The sequence below is a fragment of the Capra hircus genome, assembly GCF_001704415.2.
Source record: "Capra hircus breed San Clemente chromosome X unlocalized genomic scaffold, ASM170441v1, whole genome shotgun sequence".
Lineage (NCBI taxonomy): Eukaryota > Metazoa > Chordata > Mammalia > Artiodactyla > Bovidae > Capra > Capra hircus.
Genome location: NW_017189516.1, coordinates 59010079 through 59026333, shown reverse-complemented (window position 1 = coordinate 59026333; position 16255 = coordinate 59010079). Strand labels below are relative to the sequence as shown.

The 16255-nt window shown below is 47.4% G+C and overlaps 1 protein-coding gene across 1 annotated transcript; it reads left to right on the top strand.

Moving 5' to 3' along the window:
* Positions 1 to 408: 408 nt before the first annotated feature.
* LOC102172983 (cytochrome c-type heme lyase) lies at positions 409 to 10327 on the top strand. The gene is made up of 7 exons (XM_005701119.3): positions 409 to 568; positions 1151 to 1303; positions 3880 to 4031; positions 4799 to 4947; positions 5709 to 5828; positions 7975 to 8061; positions 8839 to 10327. The coding sequence occupies exons 2-7, from the start codon at positions 1183 to 1185 to the stop codon at positions 9035 to 9037; spliced, it is 828 nt and encodes a 275-aa protein (XP_005701176.2). The 5' UTR covers positions 409 to 568; positions 1151 to 1182; the 3' UTR covers positions 9038 to 10327.
* Positions 10328 to 16255: the final 5928 nt, after the last annotated feature.

Sequence of the window (16255 nt, the reverse complement as noted above, 5' to 3'; positions counted from 1 at the left end):
CGACTGAACTGAACTGATCTGAACTCCACACACCCTGTTAAGAAGACCTGTAGAGCCAAGAACTTTTGTTCATTTCTGGATCTCCAGATTCGGCCACAGCTCTGCATACCCACTGATGTTTCTTGAGTCATTACTATAATTAAAACTGACAGGACACAATTCAAAAGGTATAAATTTTAAAACTCTTCCAATGCAACGCCTCCACAGCTTAAAGCGCCTCGCCCTAGGGCAAGTCTATTCAAGCAGGAAGGTCTCACGTCGGCTTCGCCAGGAGGGGCGGGATCAGAGAGGGGCCTTGCCTCTATAGGCCGAGGAGCACAGGAGGGGCGGGGTCTACTCCATTGTGATGGACAGAAACCCTCCCCCTTCGGCTGGTGCGCCCGCCTCCCACGCGCCCGGAAGTCCTGCCTTCGGAAGAGGAAGTAGCGGCGTGAGCGAGAGCCGGCGGTGACCCGGGCAACAGCGGTGACCGAACGAGGGGAGGGGAAGGTGGTGACGGCGGTTTGCTGCCACTCCGCGCCGGAGTTGGCGGTTAGAGGCGGGACCGGCAGCCGGGGACAGGAGTCAGGTGCGGAGGGGCAGGCTGGCTGAAGCAGAGTCCGGGGGCGGTGTCTGGGATCCCGGGACTCGACGGTGCCACGCGCGGGGACCGTGCGAGGAAGACTGCGGCCGCGCTGTGCCCTCCGCTGACCTTTCCTTCCTTCCTCTCGTCTCTTTTCTGCGCCGTACTCTTCCCAGACCCCCAGCCCCTCACCTCTCCCTAGTGCCCCTGGTCTAGTCTGGACTCGGTGGGCTTCCTCTCTCATCGGATCACCACCTCGGGACCCTCTTCCCTTCAACCCCGAGTCTACAGCCCCCTCGCTATGACATGGTTTCTCAGGGACCGCCTCACTTCACCCCCCAAGTCCGCACACCCTTAGAAACGTCCTCCCAAAGGTGTAGATTTCACACTAGTATGTCCCAAAGGGGGGTGATCTGTTAAAGCTGTCCCTCATCAAAGTGGAGGGCGAGGTGGAGCCCCTGCCCAGTACATTTCTATAAAGGTGACAAGAAGGAAAAACAAGGGTTGGCCACATTAAGAATACTAAGGGAATAGTGGGAACCCAGGCATCAAGCATTCATCTCTCTGGTTTGGCCCGTGTGAATTTAGAATTGCTTGGATTCAACACTGGGAGTCCCACCATGGGCTTGTCTGCATCTACCCCTGCGGCTTCTACAGTTCAGACCTCTGCCCCTGCTGCTTCAGATCATCAGACAGCAGCCCCAACGTCTGGATGCCCAATGCATGAAGGGAAAGTGAAAGGTAATGGGCCATTTATCTAGAAGATAAAAAGAGAATTCTCCAAAAGATCTCTGAGGAGGCGGTATAGCATGCTGGTGAGGCTCCTAAGGCCTGGGAGTGGGGTGACCTGGGTTAGGTCCTTTTGTTGTTACTTTCAAGGTACCTGACTGTAGACAAGTTACTTCTCTAAGTCTCAACCCATCATCACCTGTAAGCTGAGGATATAGTATTGCCCAGGGTTATGGTCATGACTCCAGTACTCTTGCCTGGAAAATCCCATGGATGGAGGAGGGTGGGCTGCAGTCCATGGGGTCGCTAGGAGTCGGAGGTGACTGAGCGACTTCACTTTCACTTTTCACTTTCCTCCATTGGAGAAGGAAATAGCAACCCACTCCAGTGTTCTTGCCTGGAGAATCCCAGGGACGGGGGAGCCTGGTGGGCTGCCGTCTATGGGGTCGCACAGAGTCAGACATGACTGAAGCGACTTAGCAGCAGCAGCATGGTCATGACTGAAGATCTTGGGCAACAATTTGCCATTGTCTACTTTAACGGGTTTTTGAGGAGGCAAGGCCCCCTCAGCCCAGAGGACACTTGGCAATGCCTGGAGGCCTTTCTGCACGTCGTAACTCAGAGGGGAGGGTACATCTACTGAGGAGAAGACAGGAGTGCTGCTAAATATCCTACAATGTGCAGTGCAGACCCTGCAACAGACAGTCACCTGGCCCCGGATGGCGAGACTGCCCAGGCTGAGAAGCTTTGGTCTAGATCATGTTGTCTTTCTTTACCCATACAGCTTTACTCCTCCCTCTGTTAGATTACTCTCTGTGTAAAGAATAAGTCATTGCCATTTTTTTAGGTGCAAAGGAGAGACTTGAAATGCTTTCCTTTTTCATTGGTCCATCTGCTGCTTTAGATTGTCTTTGTAAAAGTATGGTCTGAACCCACCAGATGTGTGACTTCTTGTTTCCAGACATGAGGGCAGGAAGCAGTGTTAGCGTGCTTACCTAGTGCTGACGCTTGCTGTGTTAGAGCTGTTCATTCCTTCAGTCAGCCCACAAGAATGTGCTCCCTGCCCACCCTGTGCTAAGCACTGAGTGGTTCTATGTGTTTTGTTTTTCCACTGGAGAACAGCAGTGTCTAAAACAGACAAATCCTTTGCCTACTGGAGTTTACATTCTCATCCTCAAAATCCTGCATGGTACGTCCCCCACCCCCACCCCTTTGTTTCGTAATTAAGGAAACTTACAAGTCACACAGCTAATAAGTGGCAAAACCAGCGAAAATTCTGGGGCCTTGAATAAGGACCAGTCTGGTGCTCTTCTAGGGTTTCTCCTTACAGGCAGAATGGAGGCAGACATGGACGAAGCAGTTGTGTGTCTGTTCTGAGCATCTCCAGAAAGTCACACAGTGCTGTCTAGGGTCTGATTTCATTTGCTGTGTTCCTAGGAGAGCTGTCAGTCAGATGAATTTCCATTAGGAAAGAAGTTGGGTATCTGTAGGAGACTGAAGGGGCTACTGGTTCTCTGATATGAAAAACAAACAGGATTTTCTTTCCAACACCAATTGGGACCAGTGCGCCAGAAGAGACCGGCAAGGAGAGGGGTGGAACAAGTCTCCCTCCACCCCTCAGTAGACAGCTCTACAGGGTCCTTGCAGAGGAAAGGAAGTAAACGGAAATTTATCTTTTGCGTGTAGGGCGCCCAGAGTTCAGTGTCTCCTTGGTGTTCACTGCTGCTACCCAAAATAAGGGTTCCTTTCCATGAGCTATGTCTTCCTGGGCCACAGTTCTCCCCTTGCCTGCCTGCCTCCTTTGTCTACACCACCTTCTCTGCCCACACACTTGTTTCCAGTGGCACCCGGGATCCTTAGGCATTGACTCCCCTGCCCGCTGCTGTTCTTGAAGTGGCATCTGGATCCCACGTGGACTGGGGGACGTTTTCTTTAGTGGGGGCCTTTGCTTGATGAACTTGCTGTCTCCTGACAGCGAATCGAGCCTCAGCCAAGTGGTCTTGTTTTCGTCCTGGAACAGGGCACAAGCACAGCACATCCTCATTTTCCCCACGAGCCTTTTGGATGGCTCCTCTGCTCATTTTTACCTCCTGTCCCCAGTCCCTGAGAGAAGACATCCATAATGAAAGCCTAGCCTCCTGTGCCCTGGTGGGCATAGGGTCTTGCCTGGAACTGGGGAATAGAGAAGTCGGGGAGACCCATTCACGGGGGGGCCCTGTCCCCAGAGGTACCTCTGTAACAGCTCATAGCAACTCCCTGCTCCATTTCCTAAACCCCTGCTGTGGGCAGTACCTACTCTTGCCAATGCTGAGACTCGGGGGGGGGGTTGTTTTTTTGGGGGGGTAACACAATAGGAGAATGGGTACCCATTTCTCTTCCAAGGGGAAGGTTAATTTATGGTGCCTCTTCCTGGTTTGTAGGCTGTTAGATTGTCAGCCAGCTTAGCGCCTGGCAGCTGTGACCAGTACAATCCTGACTTTGTCTCTGCCGGTGATCCCTGGCCAGACGTTCAACTTTTCGGGGCCCGGATTGAGAGCCAGATGTCCTGCCTTTGTGGTGACAGTGTTTTCACCCTTGATCTGTTTCAGGCTGTCCAGTGAGTGCTGAGCCATCGGACTCAACCTGTGGGAGCAAAACGAACTCTGTGCCTGCGCACCAGGAGCGCGCCTACGAGTATGTGCAGTGTCCCATCACCGGCGCCAAGGCCGGGAGTAAGGAGAACCTGGATCCTTCTAACCTGGTAACCCTCGACCAGCCCCTCTGCCCAGAAGTTTTTAATGTAGGGATGCTCTTAGAGGCTCCCAAACTACAGGCTGCTAGGATTGATCCTTCTGTCCTTTGAAAACGGAGAAGTCTGATGTTCCATCCATAGTGAAAATCTAGACTGTGTCACTCAGTGTAGTTTCGGAGAGCGCCTAGGAAAGCCATGGGCTATCCCCAAGCGCCAGAGCGGGCTGACCTGGAATCAGCCATGCCAGCGGATGTTGCTTTGGGGGTAGAGTATTAGGTGGGCGAGAGATCTATCAGCAGCACCGCTAGAGTTCAGAAAGGTGTTGCTGGTTTGGGGAAGCCCCATAGGCACACTGCAAGGTTGGGGCGCCTCTTAAGGCGCAGCTGGGTGCCAGCCTTGTGTGACTGCCAGTGACAGAATGCCGTCGAGAAAGTGGTGGTGTTCGGTTTTGTATACATATCAATACGCACACATTTATCGCCTCGTCTTTTCCAGAAATTTGTAGCAGTGCATCATGGTATTAGTTTTTACTTTCTAATCCTTGAGAAAGAGACCAAATGTTTGACTGTAGCATGTATTTACCATTTATGTGAAGTCAACAAGGAAAAGAGCTTCTGCGCTCTGACTCAACCGAGAGGCCTGAAACGGATGTGGCTGGTTTAATGAGGAAACTGGTGTGTGTGTGTGTGATACCTTGCTTTCCAGGAAGTAATTATGTTGCTTGTTTCTACTTTGTATTTCCAACCTTTTTTTTTAAACCCACTTATTGTACATAGATGCCACCTCCTAATCAGACACCAGCCCCCGACCAGCCGTTTCCACTATCTACTGTGAGAGAGGAATCATCTATTCCGAGGGCAGATTCAGATAAAAAGTGGGTTTATCCTTCTGAACAGATGTTCTGGAATGCGATGTTAAGGAAAGGGTGAGTGAGTGAGCATATTCCTGAGGCTATAAATTTGCTTGTGAATCTAACCTTTTTAACATTTAATTTTTAGATGAATCTAATCTAAGAATTAAATGTTAGAGGTTTTATCCCCCAGGTGTACAGTAAATGTTTATACTAACCAACTGATTTTTCAGACTTAACCAGAATATAAGTACAAGGTATTAGGATTCTCCAGAGAAACAGAACTAATAAGATGTAAATATCTTGATATATGTATAGAGATTTGTGGTAAGGAACTGACTCATGGTTACGAAGGTGGAGACGTACCACAATCGGCTCGGCAGGCTGGAGACCCAGGAGAGTCTATATTTCAGTTCAAGTCCAAAGGCAGGAAGAGAAACCGATGTCCCTGTTGGAAAGCAGGCAGGCAGAAGGAGTTCCCTCTTACTTGCAGAGGCTCTGCCTTTTTGTTATGTTTCAGCTTTGAGAGCTGGGCCCGCTCTGCCCATTTAAATGTTAATCTCATCTAGAATGATGTTTGACCAAATATCTGGGTACCCCATGGCCCAATCAAGCTGACACATAAAACTAACCCATCACAGCCAGTAAGTTTTTTTTAAGTACCCTACATAAAATACTTAGAAAAAGGAAATTTGTGATACTAATTTAAAAAGTGTCACTTGAAAAATCGAGGGATCCTGGATATTTGGATAAATCGGATTTTTGGTGACACAGTGAAATGAATACATGGCATTCGCAGTAATGTTTGTCAAGTTTTACCAAATGTTCTTTCCTAGGTGGAAATGGAAGGATGAGGATATTAGTCAGAAAGACATGTATAATATCATTAGGATTCACAACCAGAATAATGAGCAAGCTTGGAAGGAGATTTTGAAATGGGAAGCCCTTCACGCTGCGTAAGTATGTTTGAGATCTTAAGAAAACCATTCTTCCAGCATCTTCTTAGTTTCATAGCTGCTTTCTATGAAAGAAATAGAAGGGTTTTAGTCCAACACTGTGCTATTCTATTAAGACATTTTAGGTAGCAGGCCTGTCTCAGTGACTTGCGTGACAGACTGCCCTGCTCAGCCATGTAAAATGCCAACTATTTAAGTATGTTTGTGGGTTCAGTGAGTCCCAAGTGCAGGAAGGACAGAGCAGGGATGGCTGGTCTCTGCTCCCTGATGAGTGGGGTCCCAGCCACCGAGACTTAGTGGCCAGGCGTGGCTGGACAGCCGTGGGCTGGAAGCCTTCAAAGGCCCCATTTACTCCCCTGGTAAGTGATATCATGCCAGCTCTCAGCTAGGACGCCTGCCCATGGCCTCTAAATGTGGCTGCTTTGGCTTCTTCACACCATGGTGACTGGGTTCCCAGAGCTAGAGTTACAGAAAGCTCCAGGGACACTGCATCTCCTGTGATGACTAAGTCTGGGAAGTCCCATGGTATCACAAGCCTGCCCACATGCAAGGGGAGGGGCCATAGGCTGCAGACCTCAACAGGAGGAGCATCACAGTCCATTCCAGGCAGAGCACAGGGCCGAGAAACTCTAAAACGCTCTCTGCCCCAGGGAGCTGGGGGAGATTTTGTTCACATAGCAGTATGTATTGAATCCCTATCAGGAGTAAACATCAAGAGGCATCTTTACACATGATCATTTTTTCTTGGGGAGATGGGGGTTCCCTGGTGACTCAGGTGGTAAAAAATCTGCCTGCAATGCAGAAGACCCAGGTTTGATCCCTGTGTCAACAAGATCCCCTGGAGAACGGAATGGCAACTCACTCTAGTATTCTTGCCTGGAGAATCCCATGGTCAGAGGAGTCTGGTAGGTTGCGGTCCACAGGGTCGCAAAGTTGGACACGACTGAGAAACTACACACTTTTTCTCTGGGAGGCTAGCTAAATGCAGTTGTTAGTGGCAGTGGGCCATCAGTCTGTTCAGAGCCATGGTCCTCACACTTGAGCTGCCTCGGCATCACCTAGGGGTTTGTTGCAATACTGAGTGCTGGGCCCCACCCCCAGGATTTTTGATTCAGTCGATCTGGGGTGAGCATTTCCAGAATGGTGCCCGCTTGAGGGCTCCACCTGGAGAAGGGTAGGGGGTGGGGCATGTCTCCGTGGAGCCAGATGTCGTCATGGTTGGGGGCTCATGTTTTTAATTCGTGGCAAAATGTGATTAACTTCTTGGACAAAATCTACTCAATGTGGAGACTTAGGCTGCAAGTATGCTGTCGTTAAAGCTGAGAATGAAAGGAGCTTGGCTAGCCCTTAGCTGGGAGCCCATCACACGTGGGGTGCTTTGCTCCATCCCAGTTCACTAGAGAGACCTGTTTAGGCCAAAGCCTGTCTTTACAGTGACAGCAGCTGCCAAGACAAGTAGCCTCTTGTATTTTCCACTCCCCCTGCAGGGGACAGTGCTGTGTGCCTCATGCCAGATGACCAGGAGACTCTCCCCGCAACCCCCGGGGGCCCAGTGAGCTTGGGGGTGGGGGCTGGCCGGGCACCTAGAAAGTTCAAGCCCAGGGTCTGCCCAGAGAGTGAGTAGATTGTCTCAGCAGGACCTTGTCCCCCCACCTGTCAGCTTGTGTACAGTTATTTAAAGAGATGGTCCAACACTGATTACATTAGTTCCTAGGGAGAGCAGCGGGTTTTTTTTTTTCTTCGTGAAGATTGCTCATTGGTTTCAAATGAGAGAGGAGCATAGGATTTTCTTACATTCATCTGGAAGAAACCCCAACTGCTCTTCGTGCAAGAGGAGAGTTTATGCCTGATACCTGACCCTTTTTTTCCTGAGAGTACACCATGTGGACAGGCCCTGACCCAGACTCCTGCCAAGAGTAGCACAGATACTCAGACGGAAGGGGAGGGAGTGGCACGCACTTGATCCAGAAGTTAAAACACAGCATTTTTTTTAAGCAAATAGGGATATTTCTGTGAGGTTTTTCAGTTACCTTTCTCTAATATTATGTAAAATGTATACAGAAAAATGTGTGTCATGGAGAAACTGCAACACTGTTTTTCAAGGGAAAGAGAGTTGTCTTAATATTTCTTCTTTGGGGATTTCTAGCGAGTGTCCTTGTGGTCCATCCCTGATCCGGTTTGGAGGCAAAGCGAAAGAGTATTCGCCACGGGCAAGAATTCGCTCCTGGATGGGGTGAGTGCCTGCAGAAAGGTTCTGTTCCTCAGGTCACTGTCTGCTTGCTCTTGGCATTAAAACCAGGCAGTCAAAGAACTGCAGTGCCATCTTGCGAAACATGCTTCACTTTCAGCTGCAGACCTCCTGTGCTCCCTCAAGGTGGCGCTGCAGGCAGCTTGGGGTTACTTCCTGTCTACTGCTCATAGCGTTGACTGGAGTCGTCTTCTCTGTGTTCTTGCACTGCCCCCTCGCTCCTCCCACACTCCTGCTGTCCACCTGTGCACTCCATGCTCCCTGTTGTCATGGATTCACAGCTTCCACCTGCTTCCCTGGTGGCTCAGCTGGTCAAGAATCCGCCTGCAATGCGGGAGGCCTGAGTTCGATCCCTGGGTTGGGAAGATCCCTGGAGAAGGGAAACACTACCCACTCTAGTATTCTGGCCTGGAGAATTCCATGGACTGTGTAGTCCACGGGTCGCAAAGAGTCAGGCACGACTGAGCAACTTTCCGCATTTCTGCAGGCGCTGAGCTGACCTCCCCAGCCTGGCTGTGCTTCCTGCCATTGACCTTCTTCCCTTGTAGCAGGTAGCTGTCCGCTGATGGGGGCACCTCCCGCTTTCCAGCCCTACCTTCCCGCAGCACTGTGGACCATGCTCATCGGAGCCTCACCTCTCATCCGAGGTGGACCCTGAGAGCCGGCCTCCCCATGCGCTGCCCTGCTGGCTTCCTCATCGCCTAAACCCCAGCTCAGCATCCCACAGGCGTGGTAACCTCCGCCAGCATGTTTTCATTCCAGGTACGAGCTGCCTTTCGACAGACACGACTGGATCATCAACCGTTGCGGGACAGAAGTGAGATATGTCATTGACTACTACGATGGGGGTAAGGTCAACCACGACTACCAGTTCACCATCCTGGACGTGCGGCCCGCGTTGGATTCACTGTCAGCTGTATGGGACCGGATGAAGGTGGCCTGGTGGCGCTGGACTTCCTAAGCACTGCTTTGTCAGAGATGAGAAAATAGAAAAGATTTTTTTTCTGAGAAGTACATTAAACTATTTTCCCCAAACTGAATTGTGCTCCTAATGTAACAGGGATGTCCAGGGGATCACCTACCTTCCATGCCACTTAGCAAAGGGTACTCAGTGCGTGCTCTTCTGAGTTCCGTTTGTACCTTGCAGTTGACAGCACATCATTTTAAGTTTTCTGCCCATGTAGGGAAGTGGGAGGCCCTCCCTGAGTTTCTCCTTTAACTGCAGTATTGTCTGTGTATTTGATCTAAAAAGTCTGAACTTCTGAAAAAGACTTTTGCTGAAAATATGAAGAGAGTTGCTCTTTTCCCTCCCTGTTTTAAATACTGATGCATAGACCTGAGAGCCCACAGGATGCTCAACTTTGACCTGGTCCAATATTTTATTTAAAAGTGTTCTGTTAGGCTCTTTATACAAGTTACCAGCATTTCTCAAGTCCATCAAATATAGTAGTGACCCCTGAAGAAAATACAGCCACACACTGGCAGTGTACTCTGCCAACCTGAGGTGTGTGTGTCTTGCTCTCCAGATTCTTGCTGTTGTGATTTTTTTTTTTTCAGACTGGACCTTGATCCAGAATAATTTCAACTCCCCTGTGACTTGATGGCGCACATGTGTTGGGAGTATGTGTCTTAACTTTCTAAGTATTTTCCTTTTAGTTCCCATTGTTCTGACCTGTAACTGTGTTCCATGTAAGCAGGCTTCACTGTTCTGGCATTTGACAACTTAATCCCATTCTGGAGTTCATCCATTCCCCTGCCTGAAGCCTTCCTCTTGTCCGCCTTGCCTGAACCTTGAAGGTCTGGCTGAAGTCACAATGTTAGAGATGGTCCTGCTCTAAAACAAGGTATTTTATCCATTGCTAGAATTCACAAGGAGAATATTTTTCCCAGATGTAGAATGGTTGCATCAACTCACTCTCCATTTACATCTGTATTTTAAGGGATTTCTAAGTTTGCCCCTGAAATTCTTTGTATCAGTCACCCACACACTGGTTGTTCAACTTATAGCAGCATAATACGACTGTTGGTTGTTTTTGTTTTAAGTGTTTATAGTAGTAACTCATTTATCTTGAATATCGTGGAGTTAAGTTCGTACATGAACTTAGCAGTCTGGAGTGCTTCATTTGGTATGAATTTCATTGGTGTGTCTGTGCGGACTTTTAAAAATCCAACAAACTTAAACTTCTACATTTCAAAATATTTGTGCATTTTCAAAGAAAATAAACCTGATAATTAACAGGTTTTGAAAATCTATTAAGGGTAATTTTATACTTCATCAGACAGAAATAATCTTTACAGAAATGACGGCTGTAGTCCTTCTGCTGGAGGTAGCCATTTTCGTCACAGCACATATTTCTCACCCGCCGAGGAAGGGAGTTACTGTTCTCATGTTTTTTGGTCCTAAATGCCATTGAGGAAGTACAGGTTAAGGCGTTATTATGAGAAACCAAGTGTTGCATCTGGAAACTGAAAATTGAGCCACAGACGGGGAATCACCGCTTTTTAAAGGATTCTAATATTTCTTCAGAAAAAACCACCTCTAAAGTAAACTGTCTTGTGAAGCTGATGACAAGACCACGTTTATACACCTTCCACTTGGGGAGAGAAGACTACAGCCTATTGAACATAAGAGCTGCTTGGTGTCTAAATTATACTTGATCAGATCCAGGGATCAATACTCTGTTCTGATAGGAGGTTTCATTTATAACTTGAAATCATTTTGTATATTCTCCAGGCTTTTAAGCTCCATCTTTCGTCATAGGCTATTCAGGATTAGAACAACGTACTGCACCCAAGGCTAAGGATTAGCAAATAAGGGGGGTGCCAGCTGGGACTGCAGATGAAAATGTAGTAGTGTTCCTAGTCGTGCCCTAACTCCCATCCACTCATGAAATGTTTATGACACTCTACATTCTGTGAGGAACACAAAAAGGCAAAAGATCCAGCCCCCACCTGCAGGGGACTCATAACCTTAGGGAGGACAGTCTGTAAATTCAATGCTGATTTTAAGAGTTGTGTTAATCCATGGGTTAAGTGCAAATTCACTTAAGTATGTTTTTAATATATATTGAATATACAGTTACCAATTTTTTAATGAGACACCAGTGTGGTTTATCCCTCATCAGCTACTCCTCCTTAACCGAAGAATTGCACATTTCACGCCTCACCTCTGCAACAACTATGGGAGTTATGCCATGGATCATTTTTGGCACCATAGGGTTGAGGCTGTGTGTGGTGATCAAGAATACTTTTTCTTGAAAAGATACCCCCACCCTACCCCACCATGTTCACTGCAGCATTATATACAACAGCCCAGAACAACCTGTGTGCGCTCATGGATGAGTAGATAAAGAAAATGTCATATATCGTGTGTGTGTGTGTGTACATGCATACATGCTAAGTTGCTTCAGTTGTGCCCAACTGTGACCCTATGGACTGCACCCCGCCAGGCTCCTCTGTCCATGGGATTTCCCAGGCAAGAACACGAGTGGGTTGCCATGCCCTCCTCCAGGGGATCTTCCCCACCCAGGAATCAGACCTGGGTCTCTTGCATTGCTGGCGGATTCTTTACCACTGAGCCATCAGGGCAGCCCGTGTGTGTGTGTGTGCGTGTGTGCGTGCGTGCGTGCGTGTGTGTGTGTGACATATATGCCTATTATTCAGCCTGTGTGTGTGACATATATGCCTATTATTCAGCCATGATAATAAAATCTTGCTATTTGCAAAAATATTGCAGTACCTTGAGAGCGTTAAGCTAAGTGGAGTAAGTCAGAAACACAAATACCATACGATTTCACCTATATGCAGAATCTAAAAAAACAGTACAACTACCCAAAAACCTGAGCTCATAGACAAGTTGGTGAGACTGGTGGTTTCCAGAGAGTGGGGGTTCAGGTAGGCAAAATTTGTGAAGGGGATTAAAAGGTACAAATTTCCAGTTATAAAGCAATTAAGGACAAATGTCCCACATGGTGAAAGTATGAAAGTATGTCCGACTCTTTGTGACCCTATGGACTGTAGCCCTCCAAACTTCTCTGTCCATGGGACTCTCCAGGCAAGAATACTGGAGTGGGTTGCCATGCCCTTCTTCAGCTGATCTTCGTGACTCAGGGTTCAAACCTGGTCTGCATTGCAGGCAGATTCTTTACCGTCTGAGCCACTAGGGAAGCCCAATATTATATGGCAATTAAAGCTCAATTTTTTTAAAAAAGGAAAGACAAACCCGTGTCCTGGGGGCAGACAGCTGGTTTAGAGCCCTGTCGCAGCCCTTCACTTGCTATGTAAGCTTAATATCTCTGGGCCTCAGCTTTCTTGGCAATAAAAAGAACAAAAGAACTGAGTGGTTTTGTTTGTTTGGGCTGCTATTACAAATACCATCGACTGGGTAACTTATAAACAACAGAAATTCATCAGTCACCATTCCGGAGACCAGAAAATGCCCGAGTAAAGGCGCTGGAAGATTCCGCAGAGATGGCGTCTTTGGGCTCGTTCTTGTGAAAGGGGAGGGCGTGGGGGGTCTCTTAGAGGCCGATAGTCCCATTCCTGAGGCTCCACCCTCTTGACCTTATCACCTCCCAAATCACCTGAACCCACTCAGCCCATAGCCTGGAAAGGCTTAATGAACATCACCTGTGCCTAGTCATTCACGTGGAAAAGGCGCGGCTAGGAATCAAAGAAGCACTGAGAAACAGTACCCACCCCTTGCCATGCTTCTCCCAAGACGAGCCTGTCTAGAGAGGGAGCAGAAGGGTCTCCTTTTGATTTTGGTTACTCATAAGAATTAGCTTGCTCTAAAGGAGCCCGTGTTCTTTAAAATCGCTAAAGGGAAAAAGATGGGTAGCAGTCTTTGACCTTTTAAAAACCATAAACATGACAGGGTGACATGTGACATTTGGTTTAGTACTATGCCAGATCCGCTTGACAAAACTGAAGATTGTAATCAGGCCGTTGTGCTTCCTAACCTGAGATGTAGTTCATTGTGTCCTCAGGATCACAAAGGTGTCCCCTCCGTGGAAACTTCAAATGTGCGTGCCTGCTCAGTCCTGTCTGATTTGAATCTTTGCGACCCCATGGACCCCCCCATTAGGCTCCTCTGTTTATGAATTTTTTCCAGGCAGGAATACTGGCCTGGGTTGCCATTTTCTCCTCCAGAGGATCTTCCCAACCCAGGGATCAACTGACATCTCTTGTGTCTCCTGCATTGGCAGGCAGACTCTTTACCACTCAGTCACCTGGGAAATCCAACTTAATATGTCTCCAGATCAAAAACATTACAAAGTTACGTTTACTGCAAGTAAAAGGTATGCAAAATCAATTCAAAAGCAATGCATCACATGGAAAGTATTCTAATATTTTTTTTCTGAAATCATAGCAGGTATTGAAAAGTAAAGTTTCTAAGAAAAGTTTATTTGGGGGGAGCCTACATCTACTGGGGCAATGAGGCTTATGTTTACAATTAGCTTTTACTTCGCGCTTTAACATATACATTGTCACATGTGACGAGGGCTGCAGAAACTTCATATGGAGTGGTATAACACAGGAATTGTGAGAAACAATTTCACAGTAACAGTTGAGTGGAGTCCTGATGGACGATTACAGGATATTATCTTGGAGCGAGCTCTGTGCAGAATCACCCTTTTTTAAGAAGATTGTTTATGGCTGCACTGGGCCTTGGTTGCTGTGCACGGGCCTTAGTTGCAATGAGCAGGGGCTACTCTCTAGCTGCAGGCTTCTCTTGCTGCAGAGCATGGGTTCTAGAGCGCAGACAGGGAGTTGCAGCTCTCAGGCTCATGAGTGGTGGCACACGGGCTTAGCTGCTTGGCATGTGGGATCTTCCCAGACCAGGGATCGAACCCGTGTTCCCTGCATTGGCAGGCAAATTCTTAACCTTTAGACCACCAGGGAAGCCCCAGAATCATCCTTTAAACACGTTGCTATTCCTTTTACATTTAGGATGAGTTACTGTGATGAGTTCCTGTGGTCCTTCAATGGCTGGGTGCAGAATATTATCAGGATGTTTTTGGCTGCAGGTAACAGACCCTGCTGACACTTGCAACACTGGGTGTGTGCGTGGTCAACTGTACTTCTCCAGACGACTCTGCCTTCCATGCACAATTTCAACTTCATCTTCATAGGCTTCCCTGGTGGGAAGATCCCCTGGAGGAGGGCATGGCAACCTACTCCAGTATTCTTGCCTGGAATTCCATGGACAGAGGAGCATGGCAGGCTACAGACCACGGGGTCGCACTGACAAGGATGTGACTGAGTGACCAACATTTAATGGGCTAAGTTTCATCACCATCAGATGGCTTCTATTAACAGATGCTGTCAGAGCTTTATGAGCCTCGCTTATTGCTAGTAGATAAGAGGTGGAGAGGGAGGGGGAAGTCTCCCACAACACATGGAAGATAAGGTTTCTCTTTAATCAGTTTGGGTCAGTTTGGCATTAGGCCTGTGTCCTCACACCCCTCCCATTTTACATTCCCAGGAGAGTGCCTGGTGCTTAGATTAACCAGAGAAATCATCTGCAGAAAACTGCAGTGCCCACTAGAGAATTATATCACTAAACAATGATAAAACCCCAGTCTTAGTTGTCATTTCATTATTTTCCCTTCACTCTCGTAGGTTGGCGTTTCAAATCTGGAGGTAACAGAAGAAGACAGGCTTGGGGAATCTTCATTTCCATATTGACTCTCTGCATCGGCTAGGGGATTTGAACAATCCCTTTAGGTCTATAAGGCTAACTCACTTCATTCTTTTTATGGCTGAATAAGATGGAGGACCTTTTTTTTTTTTTTTAAATCAGGTCATTAGTTGATGGACTTTTGGGTCTTCCCATAGATCCTCCTAAAGTTTCCTTTCTGACCATAATTCTAGGTTTTATGTGGCCTATTTCTCTCACATTTGATGGACTGGGTGATGCCATGTTTTAAGCTAAGGAAAAATAAGTGCTTTGAAAACCTACTTCAGACTGCTGCTGCTGCTGCTAAGTCGCTTCAGTTGTGTCCGACTCTGTGCGACCCCATAGACAGCATCTCACCAGGCTCCCCCATCCCTGGGATTCTCCATGCAAGAACACTGGAGTGGGTTGCCATTTCCTTCTCCAATGGAGGAAAGTGAGAAGTGAAAGTGAAGTCGCTCAGTCATGTCCGACTCTTAGCAACCCCATGGACTGCAGCCCACCAGGCTCCTCTGCCCATGGGGTTTTCCAGGCAAGAGCACTGGAGTGGGCTGCCCTTGCCTTCTCCATACTTCAGACTAGCTTTTACATAAAGTACATCAGTGGATGCACTCTTGAAATTTCACACCATTCATGGTTATCCAGTGCTTTCTTTTTCCTCTATTAAATGGGCTTAAATACAACCCAAAAGTCCATCAAGTAATGACTGGATAAAAAAAAAAATTGTCGTCCATCCAAACAATGGAATCTATTCAGCCATAAAAAGAATGAAGTACTGATTCCTGCTACAAGATGGGTGAACCTTGAAAACAACGTGCTAAGTGATACAAAGGGCTGGGGACTGTATGATTCTATTTATAGAAATGCCCAGCATAGGTAACTGTATAAAGGCAGAAAGTAGATTAGTGGTTGCCATAGTTGGGGTGAGAGGAATTGGGAGTGAGTGCTAATGGGTATAGGGTTTTCTTTCAGGGATGATGAAAATGTTCTAAAACTGATGGCTGTGCAACTCTGTTACTCTACTGGAAACCACTGAAGTGTACACTTTAAATGTGTGAAGTGTCTGGTTTCTAATTCTAGCTCAATAAATCTACTTGAAAAATGGGAAAAAATGTGCTGGCTGATCCCTCTATTAACTGAGTAGTCAGTCTACCAAGAGTCAGTAACGTAAGCCAAACAAAAGAAGATGTGATATGAATGCATAAATCAAATCCATACATACTAAGGAAAGACTGAGAAGAGCTGAAAGCAGAATCAGTACAAATATGGCCATGAAGTCGGAAAGGGTTGGGGAAATATTGTAAAAATCCAGGGTAACTCTTGGTTCATTGTTTCATGGTGGTTTCTTCGATTTGCTGCAAAGAAACTGGAAGTGGGATGTTAGACAGTGGCCGTGGATGGATTAAGAATGTGAAAGTGGGCCCTCCCACACTCAGAGAAAGAAATGGCCTTGGCTCCACAGTGGAAGCTTAGTAAATGGTGTCTGTTTATGGGCTGTTA